Source organism: Hippopotamus amphibius, chromosome 10 (assembly GCF_030028045.1).
Source record: "Hippopotamus amphibius kiboko isolate mHipAmp2 chromosome 10, mHipAmp2.hap2, whole genome shotgun sequence".
NCBI classification, from domain to species: domain Eukaryota; kingdom Metazoa; phylum Chordata; class Mammalia; order Artiodactyla; family Hippopotamidae; genus Hippopotamus; species Hippopotamus amphibius.
In genome coordinates this window covers 1986976-2001866 of record NC_080195.1, presented here as the reverse complement: position 1 = coordinate 2001866, position 14891 = coordinate 1986976, and the positions used below count along the sequence as shown (strand labels likewise).

Sequence of the window (14891 nt, the reverse complement as noted above, 5' to 3'; positions counted from 1 at the left end):
ACATGCTCTGGATTTAGGAAAAGAGAACTTACTCACACTCATAGACTTTTAAACAGGTAGCGACTTATGAGTTCATGATCCAGGGGCCCCACAGCTACTGTGCACCTTGACCCTGTGCGTGTATGAGTGGTTTAGACCAGGTGCTCACACCTGGTCCTGTGTCAGAATACGCTGCGACTGGGTAACACGTTCACATTTTTTAGGTTCACCCAGCCCCTTTGGATAATATTTCTCTTCACGGAGCCTGGGCTTTTTTTTGCAGAGAAAATGCTCCAGTGTGATTTTGATGCAGCTGATAGGCCTGGGTCAGTGCTGGACGTGGGAGGGCGGGTGCATCCAGGGTCGTCCGCGCTGAGTCCCGAGTGGGTCCCAGTCCGCCCGCGTGCGCGTGCTGGTGAGGCAGGAGTGCAGGGCAGGAGGGGAAACGCACGTTCACGGAGGGGACCCCGATGGCGTGTTGAGTGCTGTGGTTTGATCACCATAAAATTCTCCTAAATATGTTTATTTTATTTCCGCGGATAGCGTGTAGAAGTGGTGTTCAGAGTTTTAGAGGTTAAACGGGGTGCTGATGGTGGAGATGGAGCCCAGAGTCAAGTCCTTAGGGAGTCCTTCTCGTCCGTGGGCCCCCCCCCCATCCCATGTCGTGGGCCAGTGGAGACTCTTCCTGTGATGTTAAGAGGTTCGCTTCTCTAGTAGGTGGTACCGGGAATTAACTGCTGGAGTCCCTGAGAAGAGTAGCGTGGTTTTCCCTTGAACCTGCCTCTCTGCACAGAAGACATTTCGGTTCATTATTACAGTTTGTTTATATTTTGTTTGTTTCTTTGTTTTCTTTTCTTTTGTTTGTTTGTTTTTTTACCTATTCTTTTAGTTCCCCCTCTGGGTAGGGAACTAGCCATGCAGAGACATCCGCCTACCCCAACCCCTGCCCCCTGGGCAGCACCACCGAGCTGTCGTTCCGCAGAGCTCATGAGCAGCAGGAGGTGTGACGGGTCAGTCCCTTCACGCCCCGTGTCTCACGGGCTCCACAAGTATGTCCATTGCACTTTGTCCACCGCGCTGCTCATTTCATTTCATCAGTACAGTTCATCTGTATAAGCAGCTATATTGGGGGCTATTGTTATGGTCTCTCTTTTATTGATCATTTGTTTTTTTCCCATGCTGAAATTTTATGATAATTTTGTACTAAGTCTCCACGTCTTTTCAACACAGCTGTCTTTATCACAGATGTCAGTTTTTAGTGACTCCATATATTTTTTAAGAACTTTTATTGAGATACAGTTGACATACAATAAACTGCATATATTTAAAGTGTACAATTTGAGATTTGTTTTCTTATTAGTAATGTATATATGGCAATCCCAATCTCCCAATCATTCCCCCCAAACTCCCCCAGTGACTCTATATTTTTATAGATGATTTTCCACTTAAAATTATTATAAAATATTGGCTCTATTCCCTGTGCTGTACAGTATGTCCTTATAGCTTATTTCATACACTGTAGTTCAATACCCTAGGTTGTGGTCGGTTTCTTTTTCTACATACTCTTGTCCTCAGAAGTGAGTAAAATATGAATAAAGATGCTGGATTTCAGGAATTACTGTAACTGGACGCATATGTGACTGTTCTTCATCCTGTGGGATAAACATGCTGGACTGAGTGAAGTAGATACTTATTTAAAGATAGATGAGGACCTTCATAGGAAGTGATTTTTAGGAAAAAGTGCGGAAGCTACAATTTAAAAATAAAGATATCCGTCTCTGTCATTGAAAACATTTATCCCACGTTCCACGTCAAGTGGGTCGAACGTCTGCGGCACTGACTCGTAAGCGCCCTGCAGTGTGAGAGTAACCCACGGACCCTCTCCTAGGTGTTTACAAGAAGGAGGAGGCCCACTTGCTCCTGAAAGCTTTTCAAGTGAGAGGCCCAGCGGATATTTTTGTCAGCAACTTTGAAAATGACAACTGGGGACTGGATGGTTACGTGAGTACCTCCTGGGAGGGTTTTCCAATCACCGCGTCTGCACAGAGCTGGGGGCACCAAAGGGGATTCTTTTCCGAGGGAACTGGGCCCTGTCAGCCCCGTGAAAAAAGCAGACGGCCCTGGTCCAAGCCACACGGCCACGTCACCCCTTCACTGTGTGATGGAAGAAACCCGTCTCTGAAACGAGAAAGAAACTGGCCAGGAGCAAACCGTCTGCTCTCGCCAGAGGCACAAGGAGACCCTCAATCCAGACCACATCCCACCATGAGGGTGGGGACCAAACTCTTCTCAGGACCACTGGTAACCACCCCAAAAGTTCTATAAAACAGCATCCCCAGATAACAGAGATTTAAGACGTCCCCCTTCACATTCTTCTTTGCACGTTAACCCTCTGCTGTGCCCGACGCATCATCTAACTTGAGGGTACACGGCCTCACGTGATGCACACGAGACAGTAGTTGTGACACAGCGAGTTTTACGTAGTGTAGGTCCCGAGGTGGTTCACACGTGTATCTCCTTTACGAAGGATACTTAACCTATATACATACATATGTGTGTGTTGTAAAATGTACTACTGTTTCTGAGGTCGAAGTGAGAGAGCGACTTTGTGAGTTGAAGTTCACGTCTGTGCTTTTCCATTTTTAACTATAAATGGGTCACTCAAAGGAATGACAAAATTTTAAAAATAATTAACCTTTAATTTCTCAGTAGGAGAAATAATGTCACTATTATGATGAAAGAAGAGGTCACTGTTAACCCTCGTGGTGTACTGTTTTCTGTCTTTTCTTGCATGGCAGGTATCATCTGGACTTGAAAGAGGAGGATTTACTTTTCAAGGTGACATACTTGGAAAAGATTTTGGGAAATTCAAGCTGGAAAGGCAAGGTAACGGCACTTATGTTATTTTTCAAAGCAAATATCAGGTTGGTCTTCAGACAATTAAGCTGAGTGCAACAGAAAGGACATGACTCTGAAAGAAACAGAAACAAAAATAATGGGAGAGACTTGCGTATTTTACAACTGGAGGAAAAAAAAAAAAACTTCTTCTGAATAGCAAAGTAGACAGTATCAGCTGCAGACATGGAGTTAATATCCAGAGAGAGATTGAAATAAGGGAAAAAAGCAAAGATGAAACTAAGTTGAAGAATAAACAAACTACATTACCTTAAGAAATAAATTATGAGTTACTAAAAATATCCAGCAAACTAGGAAAAGATCTTTAACTTCTAAAATATGTATTATGACAACAAAGATAGATCATTTTCAGCTATGAGAATGTCGGCACTTCTTAGAAATGATTTGGGATGGACAGCAGAAATAGGTACATCCTCGCTTTTGGTGGGTGTGTGAGGAGATGTGTACAATTTGACAGGATGCTTCCATCAACAAGTCTGTCTCTAAAATTCTTAATCTGACAAGTGTGACCGTTACTTTTTGCATATTCAGGTATGTCTACAGCAGGACTACTCTTGATAGTTGAAATTAGAAGTAACCTGTGTATCTCACACATCTATCATAAATTGCTTATATCCGTACTTTTATGCAATGTGTTACATTAAAGAGAAAACAGTTTAATTCAGTATATTTCATTATAGAAACAAAGATTACATATTGATGTGGAATGGCGTTCTTGACTTTTTTATGAGAAAAAAGTTTGCTTGAGACAGACAGATGGGGCAAATGTGCCTTTCTTCCTCTTGTCTCTTTCTCAAGTACTTGATTTCATCTTAGTAATTAAAAAAAAAAAAAAAGGTATGAAAAAAATCACTAGATGTGATGCTTCCCTCATCTACTTGCTAGTTTTGTAATCTAGGATGAATTACAATATTCTTGGGCCTGTTTCTTCATTGGAAATCTCAGGAGAGATTTGCTGTGACGATTAAGAGTCAGTATGAGGGTTTGCTTTGTGTGAAGCTCTGCTCACACGTCTTCACTTGTGTCGCTGCTAACACCAGTGGGAAGAAGCATGTTTTGTAATGAGATCAGCACCCCGTTCGCTCCTGACGTGAATTTTCTAGAGAGGAACCCTGCTACGCAGGATTTGCGGCCGGAGCAACCTTTCAGAGGAACACGGGTGTGATATTTGGGGACTGTCGCCGATGAATCCATTTCATAAAGCTTTTACCAATCTACCAAAGGATTCCAGAGGAAATATGTACCGACCTGTATAATATCATACTTAAAAAACAAAAACTTCACCAAAAGGGATAATTAATCATAAAATACTCCAAACCCACCTTTCCAAACTAAGAACTTTTAAGTACAAGAGCTTTAAATTATAATGTCAGTAGTGGCTGAGATGATGCTTTAGATGGGGTTATATTATTTTGAGATGATGAAATAGATCAGCACTAATGACGGGTAAAGTTCTCTCTTGCTCTGAGCCAAACCCTGGAGTTATTTGCCCTCCTTTCTCGCTGTGGCACACGCTCTAGTAATTTTGTCTAAGGACACCCCAGCAAGCTGTGCACGACACCCGGTGGATGTCTGAGCTTACTCATCCGATGAGCCTGACCCAAACCATCACTCTGCTATTGCGAATCTTCTTTGCATTGTACCATCTCTTTTTAATCTAACAAAATCACAGCTCGCTTTAACAAGGAATCTTTCTTCTCGTGTGCTGATGAGCCTATTATCAGGAAAAGCAATCTGCCTCACAAGATAATGTGAATCACAAGCAAGTCTCCCATTCAACTAATTAGAAAAGCCTATGTTTAAGTAATACTTCAACAGCAACCATTCATTTCAGAGTTATGGCTACACTCTATTTTTATGGATAAAAATAAACAACCTCTTAATTGTCTCCAGTCACTGGATAAACTGGAAAAAAAGTCATCATCATTAAATGGATACTAAACCAAGTTAGTGTGAAAGACAACTCTAACGCAAAAACTCGTGTGAGACACTGAAAAATAAACTGGTTTCCCGCTCAGCTGAAGCCCCTCCCGCAAACATGCACAATCAGGATGGGAGAACGTGTCCAACAGCGGACTCGTGTCCAGAACACATCAGCCCTTGCGGCTACAGAGTCCGCAGGCAAATAACCTAAGACCGCAGCATGGGCAACGCATTTGAACAGACACTTCTCCAAAGACAAAAGTGACCGCTAGGCGAGGGGAAAGGTACTCAACGTCATTGATCAACAGGGGGACGCAAATCAAAACCACTTCACACGCACTAGGATGGCTCGGGCCGTGGAGACAGGAAACACGTGGAGGCGCAGACGCGCAGAAGTTGCAACGCCCGTACTTTGCTGATGGGAAAGTACTGATACAAGTGGCGCAGCTGCTGTGGGAAGCAGCCCAGCAGTTCATCAAGTGGTGGAAACGTGGTGTTGCCACAGGATTCAGCAGTGCCGCCCCAGCACGCACAGGCAACGGAACGAAAGACACACGTTCACACAGGAACCTGTACGTGAATGTTTACACCCGCGTTATCCCTGACGGTACGCATGCGGAAGCAACCCAAATGCCCATCAGCTATGAACAGAGCAGCAAAGTGTGCTGTAGCCACGCGATGGAGTGGAACCTTGAGAACGTTATGCTAAGTGAGAGAAGCCGTTCACCAGAAAACACATGGTGTGCGACTGTGTTTCCATGCGGTGTCCAGAACAGGGGACCCTGCGTAGACAGAGAGGAGATGAGTGCGTGCCTAGAGCTGAGGCTGGGTGGGGAGGCTGAGGCATGACTGCTGAGGTACCGCGTTCTTTCAGGGGAGACAGCAGTGTCCTAACACAGGGTGTCGCATCGTTGCAGCACCAGAGCCGCACACGTTTTCATAGTAAACAACCCCTTGAACTGTACGTATGCATTAAAAGGGTGCATTCTATAGTATGCGAGTATCTTTCAATAACGCTTTTTAAGAAACTGAACGGCCCAGCCTCTACCGTGAGGAGATGCTTGCCTTCGTTCTTAAGAGACGTAACTGAGAAAATAACTACACGCCGTGTTTACTACCGTAGTAGCAGCAGTGGTGATGACAGGAAGAGGAAGGGCGATGGAGGAAAGGATGGAGGCGGAGGAGGTGGGGGGGCGGGCAGGTAGATGGGACACAGCCTTCCAGGTGCCTCCTGAGACAGCGGCTGGGGTGAACCTGGGACATCACTTTGAAGAGGAGTTAGGCGAGAGCAGCCCCACGAGGTACACGTCCTGTTAGGCGATGGTTCTGCTGCTTACACTTTACCCTGTACGTTCAGACGCCTGCTGACGTGCCGCTGTTGGGAAAGGATTTCATGGCGGCATTATAGAAAAAGACTAGACATGGCCTAAACGTTCTTCAGCAGCGGGCTGGCTAAATAAGTTCAGCATAGCCAAGGGATAGAATACTGCACGCCTGAAAACGATTAAATCTGATGCTTACGTGCAGATGGAAGAAACTCACAAATGCATGGTTACGTTTAAAAGGCCACATGCAGCACATGTAAGTAGTATCCCCATATTTTAGGAAAATAAGAAAAGAGAAAGAATCATGTATATCAATAGTACATTGTGCAAAGGACACTAAAACACAAACAAAAGCAAAAACAAAATCATAAAGAGGAAAATTAGTGTAAAGGGCAAGGAGTGACCCTTTATTTCCATTGTCTTTATCTTATTTATTTCTATATCTGCTTATGCCATTTTAATTAATACGATGTGCTCGTATTACCCTTTAAATTATTAAGATATGGGTAAATAATTGAAATTAACGAGGAGCTGCGGCCAGCGTAATCATTCCAGAGTCAAGTCAGGAGTTTAACTCACAGCGGCCTTTTCTGCTGGCCTGTGTTATGACGTGAGGTCTCCTGTGGCAGCTCCACACTATCCAAGATTGTATTAATTGGAAGTCTGATATCTTTTATGGCCAGAAATATATAGTCTTGTTTGCAGATAACAGACAATAGCTTTGGTTAATTTAAGGAGACTACAAATTTCTTAAAATGAGGCAGAGAGATGCACAGAACTATACGCACCTGGAGAATGAGCCACGGTAATTTAATGGCAACCAGCGGATGTTGCCTGACTGCAAAGACAGCATCAGCTTTTCATTCCTCAAATACACATTGAGCAACGACTGTGTTCTAGGTTCTGCTGTAGGCGCTGGGGATAGAAGAGGAAAGCGGGCCAGAAAACTGCGCTGGTGTAGCGTGGCTTACGTTCTGGTAGACGCGGGTCCTGGGGCCCCGCTGCTGCGCGCGCCTTGTTCTGAGTAGCGGAGACGTCCTGACGTTTCATCCTCACAACGCGTCCCTGAGCGGCTCGCAGTTCTCCCTGCCGGACGGCGCCCCCCCGGCGGCTGGGCCTTCCTGCTGCACGGCCGCCGGACGGCCCGCCGCAGCTGAACCACCCTGGGGAGCACTGGACCTCGTCCCCAGGGCTCCCGCCCCGCCACAGCCTCGGAACCGCCTCCAGCCGGCCCAGGAGGCTCCGCCTGGATCGCGCCAGACTCGGTGCCCAGGGAGGGAGCGTCCGGCGGCTCAGCTCCGCTCACGTGCCCATCACCTGGATGCTGAGATTTGGGAGAACACGCATCTGGCATCTCCCCCTTGCTTGGCAGCTGGTGAAGGCATCTGCAAGTGGAAAATTAAATCTGATTTGTAAGTGCCGATAGACAAGGAGAGCAAAAAGATACGGTTAACGTGCAGAGTGCCCACATCCGGGATAAAAGATGTTCCCAGTAGACCTGCAGGAGGTAGGAGGTGACATACTTCTGCCAGTGCTGCAGGAGATGACACACAACATGATGTCTAAGTTTTTATGTGAGAATTCAAGATTTTTTTCTTTAAAACGCTATTTAAATATTTCAAGTATTTGTTTCTTAGTATTTGTGGTTTGTAAAAAAAAGTGAAACAGGCAACATCCCATAAATTCTGGAAATATACTTCTAAAGCAAGGGCAGCTTCTTTTCAGCTATTCCGCTGCACTCAGAGGACCCCAGTCATAACTAATTACAAACGTGCTTGTTCCTGCAATCAGGTCAAATACCTTTCAAAATGGCATTTTAAAAAGAAAAGGCGTATTACAGCCTGGGAAAAACAAAAACAAAAACAAACCCAAAATAACAAACAAAAACCCCCTGGCATTTTATAAGTAAATTCTTCAAGAATAAACGTCATTATTTGGCAATAATCACTTAACAAATGCTTTCTGATTTGAATTTTTAATGTTTGCATCGTTCTTGATGCCGGGCATACGGCTGCCCCTGCACAGACACGGAGGTTAATGGTTGTATCCCCTTCGCGGCGTTTCACATGTTTGCACCTGCCTTCCCTTCTAACAGACAGAAATCATACGTCATCATTTTTCATCCTCGTAGAAACCCGCTCTATGACCTGAGTTGCGCTGTTAGATTATTTATAAACTCTGTAAAGAATTTTGGAATCTACATAAATAAATGTAGATTGCACCAAGATATTCACATGTGATGGATGTAATGCCATTTATATAGAGACCTGGACTTTTTATGTAATTTCAGTAACATATCTTGCGAAGTCAGTGTCTTAGGGCAGGAGCAAACAGCAAATGTAGCCATGCCTGTAAACAGATACGGCCTCCTAGATGCCTTTAGTTAGTTTTTATGCAAATGCGAGTCTGTAACCATGTGGAGGAGTCAGCGTGTGTCGCGCCCCCTTTGCCTTCCTCGCACTGGAAATGCGACTCTCAGGGGATTGTCGAATGTCCCTGAGGAATGACCAGTTTCTTGTGTCTCTGTCACGAAGATGGATAGTAAGATCTTTCAAAAGAGTATCCCTATGGAATTGCAACATGCTCTGCTTCTTGTCGAGTTTACATTCACTCATATGATGTATCACAGGTTTATCTGTGGAAGCAGCCCAGTGGCTGCAAGTTAAACACGCCTTTCCTTTTGCAGATCCCTTAGGCTCGGATCAGGAGTCTTCAAACCATTACCACGGCACCAGCAGCGGCTCTGTGGCGGCGGCCATTCTGGTTCCGTTCTTCGCTCTCATCTTATCAGGGTTTGCGTTTTACCTCTACAAACACAGGTACCGTAGCAGCACCGTCTGTGCGTGGATGTCGCGTCTCTCGTCCCGGGCCCTGCGGTCGTGACAGCCTGTCCCCTCTCTTGTCTCTCGCCCTCAGAACGAGACCGAAGGTCCAGTACAACGGCTACGCCGGCCACGAGAACAGCAACGGGCAGGCCTCCTTCGAGAACCCCATGTACGACACGAACTTAAAGCCCACCGAGGCCAAGGCCGTGCGGTTTGACACGACTCTGAACACGGTGTGCACCGTGGTATAGCCCGCGGGCCGGCCGCCTCACAGCCATACCTCCCCCGACGGACAGCAGGGACCACAGGTGCCACAGGCCCGCCCTCCCCCGGCCCGCCTCGGCCACGGGGGGGACACGCCCGCGACAGACAGACCCCCGCCCCGGACGCCGAGCCCCAGGCGCACAGGAGGGCGCGGGGCCGCGCACCCCCCGGGCCTCGGCCGGGACGCCTCGCCACGCAGCCTCCGGGCGCGGGGACAGACGGTAGCACCACGGTATGGGTTTGGTTTTGCTTTTTTAATCCCCATGAGTACGAAAATTGTGGGAAAAAAAAAAAAAAGCCCTCTTGAAGAAGACACCTTCCTGGTAGCCGCACACACCTGCAGACGCTTCACGCCGTCCTTCCCGAGACCGGACACGCGTCGAGGGACTCGGAGCTCCCCTCGGGGGCCGTCCCCGGGGCCATCTGCACATTCCCCAGTCAGCTGTTCTCTCGCAGAATTTTTGATGCACAATTTTTTGCACTAGTGTGTTATGAATGACTGAGTAAGATTCTGATAAATAAACTATTTACACGGGGTTTCTACACACTCTCCATTGTATATAACATCCTCCCACACTGTCAAGCTAAGCATTCCACCCGCAGTGTAGTTGGCCTGTTAGAAAAAAAGAAAAAAATCCCCAGATGTGACCCAGGTTTTAAAAGGAAAAATAGTATTGAAGAGATTTATTTTATTATTGCTTTCTTTTAACTTCACAGATGTGTTGAATTCACTGAAAATGTCCAATGAGGAAAAAAAAAAAGAGGCCTTTTTATTTCCCACGTATTTTCTTTAGTCCCGTCACCCTTCCACGATGGTGGCTATCACGCCGCTTCAGAGCAGGAGGCTTGCAGCATGTTCTGTCTGCCGTGTACAGATGTGAATAGTAATTTATTTTAGGTGGGTTTTGGCTCACAGCACAGCCTTCCCTTCCGCGTTGTGGTTTTCCCTCTCGCTGCGTCGCGGTCTGTCTGGTACTGTGTTGAAGGACAGTGAACCACTGGCGCCCGGAACGCGGTGGAAAGTTCAGGATCGACATCGGGTGTTCCCTCAAAGGCAAGGAAGAGCCACACCCACTCACTCTTCTTTCCCGATGACACAATTTATATATTATGTAGTCTTTTTTTCACGCTTTATAATTCCAGATGGAAAGAAAATTTCGGTGATTTTTCAGGTTTAAAACTCATCAAGGGTAAATCATGAATTACAGTATAAGTAAAATAGGTGTGATTCCCCCACGTGGATAAAATCCAAACATGAAGTAGAAGATGTGGCAATGAGAGTGTTTACGTAACAAACTCAAAGTGAAGATCGTGTTTATTTTTATTTCTAACTGATAAAAACATTTTGAAAAGGCAACGCTCATTTTATTATTTGGGTTTTAAGTACATATTCCACGTACTGAAAATGTCCCCATTCTCCATCTTTAGCGGCATCAGTAGAGACTTGGTGTTCGAGAACGTATTCACACGTAGCTTTAAGACGGATGTGTGTGTTTGTCTGTTGCATGTTTCAATGCAGGGCTTCAATAGTGAAAAATGAAAAAAAAATGTCAGGATAATAGCTCATTCTTTCAGTTTTGCTCTGAACGTCTTAGTCACTCTTACCCGCTGGGCGCTCCCTGTTCTGTTGCCTGTTGGAAGGGGCGCAGCTGTCAGGAGGCCTGGCCAGCCTCTCACACCCCAGTGTTGAACTCCAGGGACTTGTGCTGCCTCCTCTGCCCACTTCACTCTGGCCAACCTGGCAGCAGGACCGAGATCTGCTCTGCAGCCTGGAGTCCTTGTGGCTTTTTCTCCTTAGACCAGATGAGGTCAGCCAGCGCTGGGCTCCTAACACACCCCGGGAGCTGAGACAGACAATGGGAGGAAGTGTGCGTATCTTTGTGTGCAGGGGAGAACAGGGTTACTATACATACAAGGTGTATATATATGCATATAGATAAATATAATATCGTGTACATACGCGGTTTGAGTCATTCAAACTAGGTGCACATGCTGACTTCAGAGTCTGAATTAATGTCTCTCCACATCCCCGACCTGCTTGCTGGTCAACGATGTTACGAAACCCTGAAACGACAGGACATACATACATACAAGAAACCACATATCAGATCAGACGTGATTCTCCTTTGTGTGCAAAGTCAGAGGGTCCTCGGTTGCCAGTTGGGAGCATGTTATTAAAAAAAAAAAAACACAGCAAAAACACCCCATGAAATTCTCTTGCGAGAATTCTGCCTAGTCTCTTCCCAGGGTGTGTGCAGTGTTAATCAGATTCCTGCGAGGTGCTGGAGGGTCTGGTTCAAGCCGTCGGCAAGCGCGCTCTCTGGGTTCAGGCTGGAAGGTTCTTTCCGGAAGCAGCTGGAGCGCGTGGAGGGCAGGAGCTCCTCTGACAGGTTCTGTGCTTCAAAGCTGTTCAAGCTGCTGCTTGTCCCACACATCTTGCCTTTCTTCAGGCTAGCTGCAATAATTTTTTTCTTCTGTAAAATATTTTGTAAACAACCACACAGAAAAAGCTACTATAAAAAAGGGGAAGGAACGCTGGCATTACGATCAGGAAAACCACCGTCGTCACCCCATCTGTCTCACCACCTTGCCACATGCTGCTTACATGAAGTAGGTGCAAGCGACCTTTTTGTACAGAGATATATTTTTTATGAAAAATTTGTAAAATTATTAAATATGCTGTAATTTTTTGATTAATGTAGGTAAATTGTTAAAAGAAATAAATGTTTTTACAATACACAACTGTAATTTTCCCAATAATGTACAATGTACCATCTCTAGCTGACGTTCAGTTCCAATCCTATGACACATGTATTAATATTACAGTGACCTGTTAAAATGAACAGTATCTTTTTTTTGTCAAAAAAAATTATACAGAGAGTGTAATATAGCCTGTGCAATGCCACCTATCTTTAAAGCAAATCAGAGTTCTAATTAAATATTTAATTTTAGATTTCTGTTTTTCGGTGTGAATTTATTTTATCTGCAATAGGTGCGTGCAGGTCTCAGGAACGGGGGGGAAGAGGAGGAATGTATTAGTGATGGGCTCTCACTGCACTTCGAACGAGGGTCAATATTTTCCCAAGACACAGCCTCGCCGTCATGGTTCATAAATAGCACACTTATGAAAAGCCGTGATACAGAGAACAGAGTGTGGAAGCTGACAGATTTCTTGATGGTTTTTGCCTTAAAATCAATGAGAGCTCTCAGTTCCCTCCAAAGCAAAAGCAAGCCTATATTTTAATGAGTAAAAAAAAAAATTGGGAGTTCTTTCTGTAAGCCTTCAAACACTGAAAATGCCATAGAAGAAAATTACACTTTTCACAGGACATGTTGAGGATTGTGCACAAAGAAGGCCCAGAGCCTCCCCCTCGGAGCATCACGCTCGGAGCTTCCCCCCTGGAGCGTCCCCCCTCAGAGCGTCCCCGTCAGAGCGTCAGCCCTCAGAGGAGCACCCCTCATAGCGCCTTTAATGTTCAGAACCAGCTCCCCACTCACTTCCAGGCTGAGAGAAAACAGTGCTTTCTGAGTCCTTAGTGGCCTGTCCGGCGGGACGTCTTGCAGTTAAGCACAATGATGTACTAATTTTCCAGAGAGTCAAGTTATTACAAAATAAAAAGCAAACCAATAATAAAAATCAATAACAACAACAAAAAGTAGCCCCACCGTGCCTTCCAAGTAACAAAGTTTTGACATCCAGCTAGAGTGTGGTCTCCGTGGACCAGAGGATGCCTTTAAATGCCGAGGATTAGGGTCTACTATGCAGCAGACACCCCTCCGGACACCCTACACACGTTCAAGGTAATCTAGCCCGGTTTCTGGGAGTGAAATTCTGGTTGTAAGAGGCCACTGGTAGAGGGGCAATTAAACCTGGCACAGCCCTACACTGGAACAGAATGCATCAGATAAAGAAGGCAGTTTATGGCGTACTGATACCCAGTATGTACTAGAGTCATTTAAAGTGAAAAAGCATCGCGCAGAGCTGGGCTGATACGCTTGGATGCATGTGAGCAAAGGCCTCTGTGCACATGCAGCTTCCAGGGCCCACAGGTGATCTGGAAGAGTATTTAGGAAAGGGTAGCAGTGGTTTTCTCCGCTGGGGAACCTGGGGGAACGAGGGGAGGTAAGGAAGAGGTGCATCTCGCGCTCTGAAGCGTTCTAACCTTAGAACATGTATGTGTCGCCTGCTCAAACAATTGAATACATTTTCCTAAATTAAATAAAAATGAGCACATCTGCTGTTGTTAGACTGCTGTTCCTGCCTCGAACATGATCTGATCACCAATAACCCTGATTGTAAACCTGGCATCTCCTTTCTGTCTTTGCTGAGTGAAAGGAGGAGTACACTTCATCTCGGGGAGTCACTCACCGTAGAGGAGCGAGAGCCTGGGCCCAGCGTTGTTCCCCAGGTGGTCACCCTTTCTCAAGTTCAGGGTCATTAAAAGTCCAGCTAAACGAATATTTTCTCTCCTTGATAAGGTATGCACTGGAAAATTAGACAGTACTAAAGAGGAAATTTAAAAGAAAAAAAAAAAAAAAAAGATAGCCAACCACAGTTACTAGAAGCCGAAATTGGGCTGTTAAAAATGTAAAGAAACACTCCAGGTTCAAAGTTAGTTCTCGGGGGATATCGCTGCATCTTATCCCAGACAGCTGTCCTGGCCAGCACGACTCCCCACCGTGAGTGACTCTTTAGAGCACATACCTTCAGTATCTGCGAAGGTTATAAAATCCACTCATTTGACAAGTGTTTATGAAGCACTTACTAAATATCAAAACTAGATTAGGTTTGGAGAGCTCAGGATAAAAGAAGGCAGAGTCCAGGCTCTTTAGAAAATTATAGTCCAAGCAGAGGCAGATACATAAACAAACAGTTACAGTGAAGAACGGTACATGCATTTCTCTGTATTTGCACAGAGCAATGAATTACAGGACCAATGGGAAAGGATGCCTAAATAGCTCTGGGGACGGAACAGGTGGGGAGATTATTAAGGAAAACTTTCCCAGGAGCTGTGGCTATTAACAGAGCCCTTCTGTTACTAGAATCCTAGTGTCCCTGAGCCTCCTTAGTAGAGGAATGATGCTATTGTCCTAAGATCAATATTCCACTTCTATTCGCTCAGTGGCTCCTCCTGCAACTTTTCAGTGTGTTAGTCCTAAAAAAAAAATACAGCCCCTAGCTGTTCTGGGCATCCCTAGAGCTCACCTTACATGTGTTTCCAAGGTCTTCCATTTCACACGCTCTGTGATGTTCCTTGACTCCCGCTGTTCATCAGTGACTCACCTAACGAAGGGGCACTTCTCTCAAGAGCTTGCCCTGCATTCACGACTGCAGAATGGCTGCCATTGTCCTAGTCATCACAGGCACGTTAGGCAGGAATTCCAAATGTGTGACGTAAAGAAAAGCCGACACCAGCCACACTCTTCTGTATCAAGAAAGCCAACAATTTCACAAAGCTCCCCATCTCCCCCACTACCTCCAACAAACTTCCATTTCCATCTCATGACCTCGAATCTGGCCACAAGCCACCCACAGATGCAAAGGGAGCTGGAAAAATAGACAACGGGAACTTCCAGTAACGTTAGGACTCTTCACCTGGGGATCGGTCAGCAAGTCCCCAACGACAATGTGTGTTTTGATGGTAACAAAAATAAGGAA

The 14891-nt window shown here is 45.6% G+C and overlaps 1 protein-coding gene across 1 annotated transcript in view; it reads left to right on the top strand.

Moving 5' to 3' along the window:
* CSMD1 (CUB and Sushi multiple domains 1) overlaps window positions 1-9219 on the top strand; it is a 1409269-nt gene extending 1400050 nt beyond the window's left edge. The window contains exons 67-70 of the mRNA XM_057697717.1: window positions 1868-1980; window positions 2778-2865; window positions 8830-8962; window positions 9060-9219. Coding sequence (XP_057553700.1) covers window positions 1868-1980; window positions 2778-2865; window positions 8830-8962; window positions 9060-9219 — 494 coding nt within the window. The remainder of the gene's footprint in view (window positions 1-1867; window positions 1981-2777; window positions 2866-8829; window positions 8963-9059) is intronic.
* The last annotated feature ends 5672 nt before the right edge of the window (window positions 9220-14891 follow it).